Below are 17,660 nucleotides of genomic sequence, written 5' to 3'. Positions count from 1 at the left end.
TTTTCACCAAGAGGAAACTGAGGTATGGAGGGCATTTCCAAGTAATAAGCAATTGAGGTGGATTTCCATTCTAAGTCCATTTCTCTTTCCACCATATCATGATGTCAAGGTCAAGCTTGCTTTTGAAAAAGATTAACTACAGAACTTTAATATGTTATTTTCACACCTGGACAATGGAGTCAGAAGGACAGCAAGGACAATTACTTTGGAAGATTGGAATTTAACAAGTTAAGGATACTACTACTGCTCTCCTTTAAAAACAGAAAATATGGCTGGGAAAATGTGTATTAAAATCTGCTAGAGGAATTGTTTCACCTTTTAAATAATGTACCAATATTTACTGAACTCCTGTTTACCTAATTATCTAATAACTAATAAGGGTTCCACCTACTTTATACACCTACAGTATTGCATATTGAGATCATCAGTTTCTAACTATATAACTTAAGTTCAGTAAATTATAACATACCATTTAAATACAAAGCGCTGTTCCCCAAATTCTGAAAAATCGAGGTCTCTATTTTAGGATACTTCACGGGGGGGGGGGGGGTTGAGAAGACTCAAAACAATTTAATGCTTAAAAGTAGAAAGATGATCTGAAGGTGCAAAACGGAACGCTTCTGACTTCACAAGGCAAAAATCATGGTCACTCTTTAATGCATTTCTAAGGAAGTCCCCAATTACCACCCCATTGTGCCACCACCCAAACCAAACTGTTCTTGCAAAGTGACTTCCACTTCCCAAAGCCAAACAAATCTAGTCGCAAGCGGGCTGGAAGCAGACCATCCAGTCCCGTCCCCTCGTTTTCCACACGAGGAAACGGAGGCCTTGAGAGATGAAGCCCCTTTCCCAAGGTCATCCCAGGAGCGTCAGGGGGGGGTCTCTACATCCTAGCCTCGGCCTCCAAAAGCCCCTTCCCTAGAGTCTCCAGCAAAGATCGGATGCCCTGGGAGGGAGGGGTTAGAAGGGATGCCGCGCCTTGCCTACCCCCAGTCCCGGCCCAAGCAGCAGCCAAGGCTTCGGAACACTTGCTGGAACAGCAGGAGAGCCCCCCCCGCCCCTTTCCCCTCCCCACCCCCCGGCTGCGCACCCAGAGGGGGCCGATGCGCCAAGGAGAAGCCCGGAGTTAAGCCCACAGCCTCCCCCCCGGGGGGCCAGCCCTCACGCCCGCCCCTAGCTACCTGGCGAAGAAGTCCGCAAAGCCGCCGCCGCCGCCGCTCCTCCGGGCTTTGGGCGCCGCCCCCGCCGGGCCCGGCTCCGAGGCGGGCGCGGGCAGCAGCAGCCCCGCCTGGCCCAGGTAGTCCGGAGCGCTCTGTCTGCGGCTCACCTCGTACGTGTTGCGAGAGTTCAAGTTCACGTCTGTGAAGCTCAAACCCGGCTCGGCGGGGGGCCCCCCCGGCGTCCTCGGCTCCGTTACCCCGCCGCGCGGGGGGTCTCCGGGCCCGGCCGGCGGCGGGGCCTCAGAGCCCGGGCCGCCGGGCTCCGCTGCTCCCAGGCGGCAGCTCCGGAGGGGGTCCTCCAGCGGCGTCGCCCCGTCGGGCGGGTTCTCGCCGCCGCCGTCGGCCCCGGGCAGGCGGCGGGAGCTGGAGGCGCGGCAGCAGCGCGGCTCCCGGGGGAAGCGGAGGAAGCTCCCGCCGCCGTTTCCCTCCGGGGCCGACTGCGGGCAGGGCCGGGCGGGCAGGGGAAGCCCGCCGGCCTCGAGGTCCTGACAGCCCGGGCCCAGCAGGAAGCTCGAGTCGCCGTTGGTCATCCTCGGGCGCGGGGACCCCGGGCCGCCGCCCTGGGGGGGCTTCCCGTCCGACTCGTCCCCGCAGAGCCGCGGGGGGCGGCCGGCCTGGCTGCCGGAGAGCGGGCTGCACTGGCACAGCCCCGGCTCCAGCTGGCCGCCAGTCACCGCCAAGTAACGCTGAATCAGCCGCTGAGGCGGCGGCGTCGCCCCCTCCTCCTCCGATTCCTCCTCCTCCGACTCTTCCTCCTCCTCCTCCCCCTGCTCCTGCGGCTCCAGGCAGCAGCTGCCGCGGCGGCCGCCGGTAGCCCCGATCATCCTACCGTCGCGGCCCCCGGGCTCGGGCCCCGGCGGAGGGAACAGTCTGGGCTTCCTTCCCGGACAGGCGCCAGCATCCTCCGGCCCCACCATCTGGCGGCCCGGCGGCTGGCGGCGGCGCGACCCTGAGGACCGAAGGCGCCCGGCGGATCCCCGCGCACAACGCTCCGCTCCGCTCCGCCGACAAACGGCTCTCAGGGCCCGGGCCGCGGCGGCCGCCGCCGCAACGCTTCCCGCCCCCTCCCCGCGGCCGCTCGCAGTTACCCACGGGCACACGCTGGGCTACGCGCACGCGCGGCGGCGAACTGGTCAAGCCGCCACCGCCATCACCGCCCCCACCGCCCGCCCCCCACCCACAAAGCCCAGAAGATTTCCCAAACCATAGAGACCGGGGCTAGAGAGCCTCACTCCCGGCAATCTCGGGCAGCCAATGAGCGCATCCGCCACCTGGAGTGCGGTGGCCGCTTGGTGGATGCGGATTACGAAATTGTGACAGATGCGGGGGCTCCGCGCCAGACGGAGCTTCGCCTCAGACTCGGGGAAAAGTTGCCCGGCGCCTACTTAGGGCGCGAGGTTGGTCTCTAAAATGTAGCGGCTCCTTCTCCCCGGAGTCTTGCTTTTCACCGATGCTCCGCAAACGTGTCCTGAGCGTAACAGAGGCGACGAGGGGCTTACCTGCGAATCCTCCCTGGCGAGGCCGGCCACCGCTTGGGTCTCCACGAATCTGAGACTCCGCAAGCACGGAGAGGCCCAAGGAGAAGAGGCCTTTTGCCTTCCTCGCCGCCTCCCCAGCCCTTGCGCGCCGCAGAGGACGGCCCCCAGCCATCCGGGTCTACACTGGCCGCTTGGCCCAGAAGGCCCCGGAGGACAAAGCGAGGCTGGGGGCTCCTCGCCCAAATCCATTCATTTCCAACCCAGTGTCGTCCCCTAAATCATCTGACCCGGTTTACTTGTTTCTTCATCTATAAAAGGAGCTGGAGAAGGAAAGGGCGAACCAAGAAAACCTCCAATCAAGGAACGCAGTCTAATGGGGAAGAAAGCAAACAAAACGAATAGAAACAAAGCAAGCTATGTGCACGATAAATAGGAAAAAACGGAGGGAAAACATCAGAATTAAGGATTAGGAAAGTTTCCATTAAAAAACAAGGTTTTAGTTAAAGGAAGTCAGGGAGGTCACTAGTTGGAGTGGAGGAGAGACCCTTCTGCACACTTTGTTGATAAAATGCTAGGAACGATTTGTATTTACCACATCCTTCTCCTCTCCCCTTTGCAACGTTCTGAACTTTATTCCTTCAGAAAAGACAGTGTTTTCATCATCAGACAAATACTGAAGACAAAAGAAAAGAAAATGGAAGGGAAGAGAGAAAACTGAAGAAAGGAAAAGAGAAAGATGGGTCTATGTTTCAGAGAGAATCTTAAGATCATTAGAAATATTGGATACTTTCCCAGAAACATTTTTGCCCACTTTCCTCCTCCTATTCAATTCTGGACCCTGCTCATTTACCATTTTCCCCCATCATGTTGAGGAACCTGCTCTCTGGGTTTATATGCTAGCCTGAACAATAAGGATTATTCCTTCCATTCATTCAATTTGTTGAACAGAATATCAATAAAAAGTCAATATTTACATAAGATAGGAAATGGACCTGTGATTTCGTTGTACTGGGAACTCTGTGGAGAGGAAACTATTTCTTTACTATCATATATTAACTCAGAGCCTTAGAGACTGCTAGACAGTACTGGGAGAGTCAGTGTCTTACCAAGGTCTCATAGTATGTGTGAGTCCTTACCCAGGGCTCCCTGTCTCCAAAGCCACCTCATCATTCATTATGACAAGTTGCCTCTCAACTTCGAAGCAATTTGCAAACAGTGGGATTCCTAGAACCCTGTTCCCCCGTTTTTTGCTACTCTAGTATTGTCATTGCACCCAAAACTGATGGCCATTTTGTGATTTTTCTTTTGTTTCATAAGAGCTTCCTGGCCAAGAAGTTTATCACCAAGTAGCTACTGGTGATGAACCTTATTATATATGGCAAGGTCAGCTCTTGGAAAACATATCTAAAAAGTTTTTTTTCTATCAATGTAAGCAGAAGCTGCCAAAGCCTGTGTTCCACTGGCCTAGCCTTCTAGAACTCAGGTTATCTCTATAACCACATGAGGCCTTGGAAGACAAATTTATGGAGGACACAGCTTATATTTCTATATTAATCAGTGGTGTCAAACTCAAATAGAAATCATTCCCTGGGAGCTATATATTGACTTAGAAAACCATAGATTGACATTATGTTATTTTGTATTTTTATTTGTTTTTATTAAAGCTTTTTTATTTACAGAGCATATGCAGGGGTAATTTTTCCAACAATGATCCCTGCATAACCTTTTGTTGCAAATTTTCCCCTTTTTCTCTTCACCCCCTCCCCTATCTGGCAGGTGGTTCAATACATGTTAAATATGTTGAAATACATGTTAGATCCAATATGTATGTAAATATACAGTGATCTGGTTGCACAAGAGAAATCAGATCAAGAAGGAAGAAAAAGAAAAACTAAGGGAAAATAATGCCAGCAAATAACAGAGTGAGAATGCTCTGTTGTGTTTCACCCTCTGTTTCCATAGTTCTCTCTCTGGGTGTAGAAGGCTCTCTTCATCACTGCACAAGTGGAACTGGTTTGAATCATCTCATTGTTGAAGAGAGCATGTCTGTCAGAATTGATCATTGTATAATCTTGCTGTTGCCGTGTACAATGACCTCCTGGTTCTGCTCATTTCACTTAGCATCAGTTCATGTAGGTCTATCCAGGCCTCTCTGAAATCATCCTGTCGGTCGTTTCTTATAGAACAATAGTATTCCATAGCATTCACATGCCGTAACTTATTCAGCCATTCTCCAACTGATGGGCATCCACTCAGTTTCTAGTTTCTAGCCACTACAAAAAGGGCTGCCACAAACATTTTTGCACATGTGGGTCCTTTTCCCTCTTTTAAGACCTCTTCAGGATATAATCCCAGTAGAAACATTGCTGGATCAAAGGGTATGCACAGTTTGATAACTTTTTGAGCATAGTTCCAAATCGCTCTCCAGAATGGTTGGATCCATTCACAGTTCCACCAACAATGTATCAGTCTCCCAGTTTTTCCACATCCCCTCCAACATTCATTTTTATTTTTATTAAACATTTCCCCTGACAACATTTTATATGACAGGGTCCTGAGTTTGATACCTTTGATATAAATATGAATTTTCATTATATACATTTAATTATTTTCCATTTAATTTTATTTTCAGTTCCAGCTTCACTATTCCTCCTCTCACTTTTCCCACCCATTAAGAAGACAAGAGTACAAAACTCATCACAAATATGAAGTTATGCAAAACAAATTTTTACACACACATTTTCTAAAAGAGAATGCTTCTTATTCTAATCAAAGCACCAATTTCTCTGATTTCAGGGGAAAAAATCCAGGAGCAAGAAAATCCTGGAAGATAATATTTTAGGGCAAGTAATCATCACTTTAAGTAAAAGTGAATGCAAGGGATACATCTTTTAATCTTTTCCTGCTTTTTATAGCTTTTTTTTCCTACTCTTTATGTTTAAACCCATAGATGATCTAAAAGCACCCAGTTTGTTTCCTCCCCACATCTATGGCAATACCATGAAGGATTTCATCCATCAAAAGAGTGGGATTACAGAGTTACAAATCTAGGGCAGAAGAGACCTTAAGAGCTATCTCCTCCAATCTCCCTCATTTTACAGATAAAGAAACTGAGGCCCAGAGATGTGAAATGACTTGCCAAAAAGTCACACAGTTTCAGAACCATCTTAGGAATAATTGACTTAGAAGCCATGCTCTTAGAATAACTGTCAATTAGGATTATTTACACAGATGATTTTTCATATTAGTATCATTTAATTCAGTTTAATCATGGTTTTTTAATTTCATTCATTCCAATTCAGTAATGACTCAGTCCACAAACTAATGTAACTCCAAATTTACACCTACCCAGATTAATTCTCAAAACCACCATTTACTCAGATTTTCTTCTCTGGAATCAGCTGCAATATTAATCATATGATACCATGTGCTAGTGGTGAAAAAGAACAATTTGCTTCAAATAGAAACACATGACAAAACAAGGAAGCCACATGAGGAGGGAACAGGCTCAGAACTTGTGTTCCTACTCCAAATCACCTGGCTTGCTCTCAGGGCCAGAAGGTCCTACCCACCTTCCCAGTCCAGAGCCCAACAAGAGTAAAACATGGTGAGTGTCTCCCATAACCAGAAAAGGTGCTTGGGTGGCAGCTTACAGGAGGAATACAACATCTTTGGGGAGATGCTCAGCCCAGAAATGCTGAGTCTCCAACAATCTGCAGCTGCTCCGCAGCCCCCAGCATGGAAGATGTCAGGCTGGGCCAGAGGGAACAACATACAAGCAACAGCAAACCCAAAGTCTGGCATTACAGGAAGTAAAGGGGAAACCTCAGCATCTGCAGGGACGAACTGGGAGAAGCCTCTTCCGACACCATTTCCTTCCCTTCCTTCTCCTTGCTTCTCCCTCATGCCTTTTGGCATATTTGCCACAGATGGGACAGATGAGTCTCTTCTCAAAGTTTTGTGGGAATGAGAAGTCTGCAGAGTCTCTCTTCATCATTATTAACACTAACTTACCTTTATCAAATTATTTCCATGGAACCACAGCTGGAAAGATTTGTAGAGATCATCTAGTCCAAACTCCTTATTTTACTGATTGGGAAACTATTCCCCAGAGAGGCTGAGATTTGTCCAAATTCATAAAAGAAAAAAGTAACAGATCTATGATTTGAACCCAGCTCCTCTAGCTCCCCTATCCAGTTCTCTGTGTTTTGTTGCCTTGATTTAAAATTTGCAGTTTCCAGAGCAATCCTATAAAATAGGTATTATTTACTGGAGAAAGAAATGACAAACCACTCCAGTATCTTTACCTAGGGACAGAAATTGGAGCTCCAATTCACAGGGTCACAAAGAGCTGGACACAACCTAATGACCCTTGCAAGTATTATTACCTCCATATAACAGATGGTACTCTGAGATGCTAAGCAACCTGCCCAACCTAGTGTCTGAGGCAGGATTCAAATCTAGATCTTGTGACTGCAAGTCCAGAATACTATCTGTATCATTTCCACACCATTTCATAGTCAATTGGACTCAGTTGCTTCAGTAAGTTTTGAAGAGAAAATATTTGCTTCAGTAAGTTTTGAAGAGAAAATATAAACTTTTGAGACCTCTATAATTATACTTAATATAAATTTAAGGCCTTCTCTCATCTACATCCAACCTTCCTTGTTGTGTCTTGTAGCATAATATTTTATTACACCCTCCCCCAAAATTTGTTTATACCTTCCCCAATTGCTTTGCTATCACCAAAACTCCTACTTTCAATTCTTTCAAATATATTGAGATTTCCTTCTTATCAATGACCTCCTTGTGATATAAATCCAGTAGTGGGTTATCTGGATTAAAGGCATGAACTTATTAAACATTTCTTTGTATAATTCCATCTTGCTTTACAAAATAGTTTTATTGATTCACCGTTCCACCAACAATGTTTAATATGAGCTTGCCTGTTTTGTCCCAATCCTAAAACAGATTATTTCCATCAATTTTCATGAATTTCTAAAATATTGAAGGAACATCTTGACATTTCTTTTCTCACCTGTGATTTGGAGCATTTTTTTCATATGGTTGCTAGTAGTTTGAAATTCTTTTCAGAATCGTTTATTCAATATCCATTGACTTCTTAGTTAATGTAGAATGGCATATGTACATATTAAGTATTTCTGTTAATTGTTAATATGCTTTGAATAACAAACCCTTAACAGGAAAAAAAATTGATTCAAAGATATTTTTTCCGATTTTACCACTTTCTATTGCTGGTACATTAATTTTATTTGTGAAGAAGCTTTTCAATCTTAAGTAATCAAAGTTATTCATTTTATCTTTTTTAATGGCCTTCTTCCCTTGTTTGGTTAAGAAAATATTTTTTACCCAAAGCTGTAAAAGAAATGATCAGATTCTTTTCCAATTTTCAGTGACATGGATCTTTAATATTAAAGTGTTTTATCGGGGCAGCTAGGTGGTGCAATGGAGAGAGCACCAGTCCTGAAGTCAGTAAGACCTGAGTTCAATTCTGATCTCAGACACAACACTTCCTAGCTGTGTGACCCTGGGCAAGTCACTTAGCCCCAATTGCCTCAGGTGGGAAAAAAGTGTTTTATCTATATGTGTGTATGTATGTATATGTACACATATATACATAAATATATTGTGGAATATGGTATAAGGTTTAAGCCTCATTTCCTCCTGACTGTTTTCTAGTTTCTTCAGCAGTTTTTTTTTTCAACCAGGGAGCTCTTTCCCATATAGCTTATGTTTTTTGTTTATTGAACAATAGGTTTTTGAGTTCTATTGTTTCTATTTTTCCTTTGTCTATTCTGTTCCATTGATCTGTCTCTCTATTTTTTTAGACAATGCTAAATGCTAAGTTTTGATGATTGCTGCTTTATAAAATCCTTTGAGGTCTGGAGTGTCATTCCCCTTTTATCTCTACCTCTTTTCTTTAGTTCCCTTGTTATCCTAGATCTTTTGTTTCTCCAAATTAAGTTAGTTATTATTCTATCCAATCTTACCAAAAAAATCACTGCCTAAAGTATCACTTTCATACTTAGATTAATATGGCATTAAAATAATAATAAATTGTTATCATTTTATTATATTTATATGTACAATATACTTTTAAGTTTAAACTGCATTTTGCACATATTTAATCTATATCACATTGCTGTCTTGAAGAGGGAAGTAAGGGGAGAGAGAAAAATTTGGAATACAATGTTTTACAAAAACGAATGTTAAAAACTATCTACATGTATTTGGAAAAATAAAATACTATTAAGTTTAAGCTTCATTGTTAAAATTTTCTTCATCACTTTATTATATCTATGCAAACATTTGAAAATCAACTCCAACTTGTAGTGTTTTCTGATTTCTGAGGTATAAATGTTCACAATGAAAATTTAACAATTGATTCTTAAAAGTGTTTTGAGGTGGTTTAGGTATACTTCTATTTATTGGGGAGGTTGTTGAATCTTAGACTTTAGAAACTACTAAAATTGATTTATCTCTTGTACATAATTCTAATTTTAGAAAATTTAAGAGGTTGTAAGGATTAGAGAAGTTATCATCTAGTCCTCCATTTTTAGTCATATAATCTAGAAATTCTTAGATCATTTATCTATTACAAAAGATACCTCTATGCCTATTTTTTTTTAATATTTCTTCCCTTTTGATAGTAGTATTTTTGAGGGCTGAAGCTCAAAGTCTCCTCCATTGCCTAGGAATTCTCTTTTCACCTGCTTTAGTCTCTTTCTTCAAAAAACTTCTGAGGTGATAAAATTGGACTCAGTTGACAATCTCCTTAGCTTCAGAACTGATGGAGCACCACTCAGGCTGGTTCCCTGCCACAGTTTCCTTTGTTCCTTAATCATCTGGCTGATAACTTGCAACACAGCAGAGCAAAGCTCTGCTTTCCTATACTTCTTCCTCCTCTACACAGGGTAGGTATGGGAGGTTAGATAGAGCTGAGTTCTGTTGCTTATTGCTTTACCATAGTATAATGCTGACAGAGAATGCATTAGCACAGAAAATACAGTGTGAATCACAGAGCACAAGCTAAGTTAGGTTGTATGTCAGACTATTGTACCTTTCCAGGCTGGAAAAGAGCGTTGTGAATTAGAGATTAGCTTTCTCTTGTTAGTTCACTGAGTTTTTACCTCGTTCTTTTACTTTTTACCTGGTTTTAACCTATGGATACAGTTGTAATTACTTTACCTCTTGTGCATAATTCTTTTTTTTTGGAAAGGTCTAAAATGTCTTGAGATGGAGATAATATCTAGTGCACAAACAAAACAAATGTAACCAAGATTAGAAGGAAAGAAGAAAACTAAGGGAAATTTTTCACAACTAATATTTTTAATAAAGATCTCATTTTTCAAAATGTAGAGAATTGAGTCAAATGTATCAAAATGCAAGTCATTCTCTAATTGATAAATAGTCAAAGGATATAAACGGTCAGTTTTCAGAAAAAAAACATCCTATCTGTAGTCATGTGAAAAAATGTACTAAATAACTATTGATTAGAAATATGCAAATAGAATTCCCAGATATCACATCACACTCATTAGATTGACTAATATGATCAAAAAAAATAAAATTACAAATGTTGATGGAGATGTGAGAAAATTGGAACACTAATCCATTGTTGGTGGAATTGTGAACTGATCCAACCATTCTGGAGAGTACTTAGGAAACATACACAAAGGGCTATACAGCAAAATCATTACTAGGTCTGAAATTACAAAAAAGATAAGGACAGGGGGAGGGAGGGAAAAAAGGGGAAAGGACCTATTTGTACAACAATATTGTTGTATGTATGTACAACAACCACTTCTTTTTGTTGTGACAAAGATTTGGAAATTGAAGAGATACTTGTCAATTGGGGAATAGCTGAACAAGTTTAGTAAATGATAGTAATGAAATACTCTTTTTCCAGTTATTTAAGTCTGACTTTATTTGTGTGGAAAGGTTTTTGTAATTTTGCTCATATAATTCCTGACTTTCCTTTGGTAGATAGATTCCCAAATATTTTATGCTGTCGACAATTATTTTGAATGGAATTTCTCTTTGTATCTTTTGCTGTTGTATCTTTGTTTGTTTATCAATGTTTATCACCTTTTTTATCTTTTTTATCTTTATCACCAATGTTTATCAATTTTGTTGGTGATATATAAAAATGCTGAGGATTTATGGGGATTTATTCTATAGTCTGCAACTTTGCTAAAGTTATGAATTATTTCTAATAGCTTTTTAGTAGAATCTCTGGGCTTCTCTAAGTATACCATCATATCATCTACAAAGAGTGATAGTTTGGTTTCCTCATTGCCTACTCTAATTCCTTTAATCTCTTTCTCGACTCTTATTGCCGAGGCTAGTGTTTCTAATACAATATTGAATAATAATGGTGATAGTGGGCAACCTTGCTTCACTCCAGATCTTACTGGGAAAGGTTCCAGTTTTTCCCCATTGCATATGATGTTTACTGACGGTTTTAAATATATGCTCCTGACTATTTTAAGAAAAAGTCCATTTATTCCTATATTCTCAAGTATTTTTATTAGGAATGGATGTTGGATTCTATCAAATGCTTTTTCTGCATCTATTGAGATGATCATATGGTTTTTGTTAGTTTGGTTATTGATATAGTCGATTATGCTAATAGATTTTCAGAACTTCTAATTTGGTATTTAATTGAGTATTTTTAATTTATTCTTTTTCTAGCTTTTTTAGTTGCCTGTCCAATTCATTGTTTTCCTCTTTCTCTATTTTATTCATGTAAGTATTTAGAGATATAAAATTTCCCTTAATAATTGCTTTGGCTGAATCCCATAATTTTTAGTGTGTTGTCTCACTTTTGTCATTCTCTTGGATGAAATTATTGTCTCTATGATTTGTTTTTTAACCCACTCATTCTTTACAATCAGATTATTTAATTTCCAGTTGGTTTTTAGTTTATTTTCCCCTGGCCTTTTATAGAACATAATTTTTATTACATCATGATCTAAAAAGTATGTAAAAAGTATTTATGCCTTTTCTGCATTTGAGTGTGATATTTTTATGCCCTAATACATGGTCAGTTTTTCTGTAGGTACTATGTACTACTGAGAAAAAAGTAAATTCCTTTTCATCCCCATTCTGTTTTCTCCAGAAGTCTGTCATATCTACATTTTCTTAGATTCTACTAACCTCCCTAATTTCTTTCTTGTTTATTTTGTGATTTATCTAATTGTAAGAGGGGAGGTTGAGATTCCTCACTATTATAGTTTTGCTGTATATTTCTTCCTGAAACTGACTTAACTTCTCTAAGAATTTGGATGCTGTACCACTTAATGCATATGTGTTTAGTATTTGTATTACTTCATTGATTATGGTATCTTTTAACAACATGTAGATTTTTTCATTTCTTATTGAATAAGATCTATTTTTGCTTTTGTATTTGCTTTTTTTTGTTTCAGCTGAAGCATAATCTGCTCCAACCTTTTACCCTCACTCTGTATGTATCTCTCTCTTTCAAATTAAAAAATTTGAATGTGTTTCTTTTAAACAACATATTGTAAGGATTCTTGTTTTAACCCACTCTGCTATCCACTTCCATTTTATGGGGGAGTTCATCCCATTCACATTCACAGTTATGATTATCATCTATGTATTCTCCCTATATGTACTTTGCTTTCTCTTTCCACCCTGTCCTTCCTCACTAGTTTTTTGTTTCTGACTAATTTCTCTCTCAAACTGCCCTCTCTTCTATCAATTTTCCTCCCTTCCTAATGTTTTTGCTCTCTCTTCTATCTATTCATTCCCTTTTCTTTCTCCATTTCTATTTATGTCCAACTTAATGTGTATGTTATTCTCTCTTTGAGCCAAAACTTATGAGTGTAAGCTTCAAACAATGCTCACATCCCTTTCCTCTTTCCATCTACTGAATAGGTCTTTTGTGTGTCTTCAAATGATCAAATTCCACGTTTCTCCCTTTTCTTCTTTTTCCACACCTTAATGTCTTTTATTTTATTTATCAGAATCAATCCATACCTATACCCTCTTTCTATGTATACCCCCCCCTCCAACTGCCCTAATAAAAGATAAGAGTTTTTAAGAGTTACAAGTGTCATCTTCCCATGTAGAGATGTAAATAATTTAATGTTTAATGGTTTTTTCTTTCTTGTTTACCTCTCTGTACTTCTCTTGAGTCCTGTATTTGTAGACTAAAGTTTCTGTTGAGTATTAGTCTTTTCAATAGATGTAATTGAAAGTCCCCTGCTTTATTGAGGATTCATCTCCTCCCCTGAAAGAGGATGCTCAATCTCACTGGGTAGTTAATTCTTGGTTGTAATCCAAGATCCTTTGCTTTAACACTATTCCAGGCCCTTCAGTTCTTTATTGTAGAGTCTGCCAAATCCTGGGTAATTCTCACTGTGGCTCCTTGATAGTCAAATTGTTTTGTTTTTGTTTTTGGTTTTCTGGCAGCCTGAAGCATTTTTTCCTTGAGATTACAGTTCTGCTTGGGGTTTTTCTTGTGGGATGTCTTTGTGGAGGTGATGGATTGATTCTTTCAATGACTATTTTGCCCTCTGGCTCTAGTATATCAGAGCAGTTTTCTTTCAAGAATGCTTTCCAGGCTCTTTTTTTTTTTTTTTTTTTTTTTTTTTTTTTGATTCTGGACTTCAGGACTTAAATTGTCTCCCCTGGATCTATCTTTCAAGTCAGCTGCTAATGAAGTATTTTACATTTCCTTCCAGTTTTTCATTCTTTTTAATTTGTTTGACTGATTCTTGATGTCTCATAGTCTTTAGCTTCTATTTGCCCAGTTCTAGTTTTTAATGTATGATTGGTTTTCTTTAGTTAGCTTTTGTATCTTCTTTTCTATTTGATTAATTCTACTTTTAAAGATGTTGTTTTCCTCAATGGATTTTTTTTTTTTTGCATTTGGCCAATTGTTTTTTTAAGGAACTGATTTCTTCGGTGGAATTTTTTGCATTTGGCCAATGGTTTTTTTTAATTGTGACCAATTGTATTTTCCAAACTATTGACTTTCTCTTGCATATCTCTCATTTCTTTTCCCAATTTTTCTTCTATCTTTCTTATTTGATTTTTCAAATCCTTTTTGAGACTGCCAAGAAGGTTCTTTGGGCTTGAGTCTCAATTCAGGTCCCCTTTGAGGTTTCATACATGGGCATTTTGTCCTCTTCTGAGTTGATTTTTGGTCTTCCTGTAGCTTCCATAGTAGCTTTCTATGGTTAAAGTTATGTTCTTTTTCCTATTTCATGACTTTTAAAGTTGAGCTCTGCTCTTGGGGCACAGGGAGAGCTGTCTCAAACGTCTTGTGCATCTTTGAGTCTTGGTTTTGAGCACAGGGGCCCCTTGTGTTTGGTGTCTTGCTCACAACTGGGAAGGGGGAGGAATGCATAGTTCAACTTAGTCCCACCTGTTATTGCCTGGTTTTCCAGGCTGGCAATTTGCCTTCATTGAGACTAGAGGCTGTCCCACTGGTCTAATTCTGCTACTGTTTTACTGAGCCAGGATCAAGGGTCTCAGTGCTGATGTGCTATGATTAGGACCCTCCCACTGACTTTCCTGGACACTGTCTGAGCTGGGCTGCACACCCCACACCTCAGGGAGACTGACCTTTCTTGAAGATCTTCCACTTATCTTGAGCTGGAAAACTGTTTCATTCCATCTCTTCAAAGACTCTGTCATTCCAGACTCTTAAGAGGCTTAGTTTCATGTGGTTTTTAAGGAAAACTGGGAGAACTTAAGGAGCTTCCAGGCTTTACTCTACCATCTTGGCTTCACCCCTGAAACTCTTTTTTTTTTTATTATAGCTTTTTATTTACAAGGTATATTCATGGATAATTTTTCAGCACAGACAGGTGAAAAATGTTTTGTTCCAATTTTTCCCCTCTTCCCCCTGCCCAGGATGGCAGGTAGACCAATACATGTTAAATATGTTAAAGTATATGTCAAATACAATATATATATATATATATATATATATATATATATATATATGTCCATATAGTTATTTAAAATTTTTAACATTTTTTTAAAAAAAAGATTTTGAGTTCCAAATTTTATCCCTTTCTCTTTTCCCTCCCCTTACCCTAAGATGGTAAGCAATATGATATAGGTTATACAAATGTAATCATGTAAAATATTTCTATTTTAGTCATTTTGCACAAGAAAGAGGAAAGGAAGGAAGGAAGAAAGAAAAAAGAAAAAAGAAAAAGTGATATAGCATGCTTCAGATTGTATTCATACAACTTCCACCAAATAGGATGATTTCAGAAAACCTGAAAAGACTTACATGAACTGATAAAATGAAGTGAGCAGAACTAGGAGAACATTGTAAAAATAACAGTAACCTGTATGAGGAAGAACTACAAATGATTTGGTAATAGTCAAATAGCCACAGCAATACAGTGATTCAAGACAATTCTAAAAGTCTTATGAAATGCTATTTACATCTAGAGAAAAAAGTGATTGATAGAGTCTGAATGCAGATCAAATAATACTATTTTCATTTTCTTTGGGTGTTTTTCCCATTTTTTTTCTTTTGGTCTGTTTCTTCTTTCACAAATGTTTAATAACATTTCACAACATGGAAATACATTTTTTCATGACTGCACACATATAACCTATATTAAATTGCTTACCTTCTCAGAAAAGGGAAAAAGAAGTAGGAAGAAAATTGAAAACTTAAAATTAAATGGATATTAAAATTTGTCTTGCTTATCATTTCTTACAGCACAATATTTCATTATAATCATATATCATAATCTCCTTGGTCATTCCCCAAGTGATGGGAATTCCCTCAATTTCCAATTCTTATACATATGTATATATATTCTTATAAATATTTTTTACAAATAGGTCCTTTCCCTTAGAAAAATCTCTTTACAAGAGATTATAAAGAAGGGAAAGGGACCTGTATGTGCACGAATGTTTGTGGCAGCCCTTTTTGTAGTGGCTAGAAACTGGAAACTGAATGGATGTCCATCAGTTGGAGAATGGCTGAATAAATTGTGGTATATGAAAATTATGGAATATTACTGTTCTGTAAGAAATGACCAACAGGATGATTTCAGAAAGGCCTGGAGAGACTTACACGAACTGATGCTGAGTGAAATGAGCAGGACCAGGAGATCATTATATACTTCAACAATAATACTAGATGATGACCAGTTCTGATGGATCAGGCCATCCTCAGCAACGAGATCAACCAAATCATTTCTAATGGAGCAGTAATGAACTGAACTAGCTATACCCAGAAAAAGAACTCTGGGAGATGACTAAAACCATTACATTGAATTCCCAATCTCTATATTTATGCACACCTGCATTTTGATTTCCTTCACAAGCTAATTGTACAATAATTCAGAGTCTGATTCTTTTGTACAGCAAAATAATATTTTAGTCATGTATACTTATTATGTATCTAAGTTATATTTTAATATATTTAACATCTACTGGTCATCCTGCCATTTAGGGAGAATGGTGGGGAGTAAGAGGTGAAAAATTGGAACAAGAGGTTTGGCAATTGTTAATGCTGTAAAGTTACCCATGTATATATCCTGTAAATAAAAGGCTATTAAATTAAAAAAAAAAAAAATAATAAAATCTCTTTACAATACAAATCTAGAAGTAATATTGCTGGATCACAGGGTTTACACTCTTTTAGCTCTTTGGACATAGTTCCAAATTGCTCTCCAGAATAGTTGGCTCAATTTACAACTCCACTAATAGTGTCCCAATTTTTCCACATTCCCTCCAACATTTATCATTTTCATTTTTTTGTCATATTAGCCAATCTGATGGGTATGAGATGGTAACTCAGAATTCTTTTAATTTTCTTTTTTCTAATCAATAGTGATTTGGAACATTTTTTATTAATAAAGCATTTTATTACATTATATCAATAGATAACAGATAATTTTTGAATAAAATATTTAAATGTATATAAAATGTTTTCATGGAATCATGGTCCATTAGTTCATAAACATTTATTAGGCACCTACTTACTAAGTGATCCTGTGGTACAGGGGAAAATGAGCTTGATTTGCTATCAGAATTAGAGCATTTTTTCATGTGACTATAAATAACTTTAATTTCTTTGTCTGAAAATGGCTTATATTCTTTGGCCATTTATTAATTGGGGAATGTATTTTATAAATTTGACTCAAATTTCTATGTATTGGAGAAATGAAGCATTTATCAGAAATACTTGCTGTGAAATTTTTTCTCCACTTTTCTGCTTTCCTTCTCTAATTTTGGTTGCATTTGTTTTATTTGTGCAAAAATGGTTAAATTTCACATAATTAAAATAATTCATTTTATATTTCATAATGCTCTCTGTCTTTTGTTTGGTCCTAAATTCTTTTCCTGATTATAATCTGACAGGTAACCTATTCTATGTTCTTGTAATTTGCTTCTGGTATCATCTTTTATGTCTAAATCATGTATCTATTTTGATCTTATCTTGACATATGGTGTGAGGTGTTGGATCTATACCTAGTTTCTGCCATATTGTTTTCTAATTTTTCTAGCATTTTTAATCAAACAGTGAGTTTTTGTTCCAAAAGCTTAGATCTTAAATTACTATGGTCATCAGCGACAAGGTATTATGAACTAATCTATCCCATTTCTATTTCTTAGCCAGTACCAGATTATTTTGATAATTACTGCTTTAAAACAGGAACTGATAAGTCTGAATGCAGACTAAAACATACTATTTTTTTTTTACTTTTTTTCTTCCTTCCTTTTTTAGTTTAAGTTTTCTCCCACAAAATAACTAACATGGAAAAATATTTTATATGATTGAATGTGTATAACCTACTCATATTGCTTATCTCAGGGACAGAGGAAAGAGAGAAGGTGAGAGTTTGGAAGTCAAAAATTTTTTTTAATATTAAAAGTTGTTTTTACATGTAGTTGGGGGTATAAAAGAGGATTTCCTTTCTCTATATTTGTTGTC

At 38.9% G+C, this 17,660-nt stretch overlaps 1 protein-coding gene across 1 annotated transcript in view; it reads right to left on the bottom strand.

The window, feature by feature from the left end:
- TBC1D12 (TBC1 domain family member 12) overlaps window positions 1-2,354 on the bottom strand; it is a 122,053-nt gene extending 119,699 nt beyond the window's left edge. Inside the window, exon 1 of the mRNA XM_031956090.1 lies at window positions 1,182-2,354. Within this exon, the coding sequence (XP_031811950.1) occupies window positions 1,182-2,137 (956 nt within the window). The 5' untranslated portion in view covers window positions 2,138-2,354. The remainder of the gene's footprint in view (window positions 1-1,181) is intronic.
- Window positions 2,355-17,660: the final 15,306 nt, after the last annotated feature.

This window comes from Sarcophilus harrisii, chromosome 2 (genome assembly GCF_902635505.1).
Source record: "Sarcophilus harrisii chromosome 2, mSarHar1.11, whole genome shotgun sequence".
Lineage (NCBI taxonomy): Eukaryota > Metazoa > Chordata > Mammalia > Dasyuromorphia > Dasyuridae > Sarcophilus > Sarcophilus harrisii.
The sequence above is the reverse complement of the archived record's forward strand: the minus strand, read 5'-3'. Positions and strand labels throughout refer to the sequence as shown.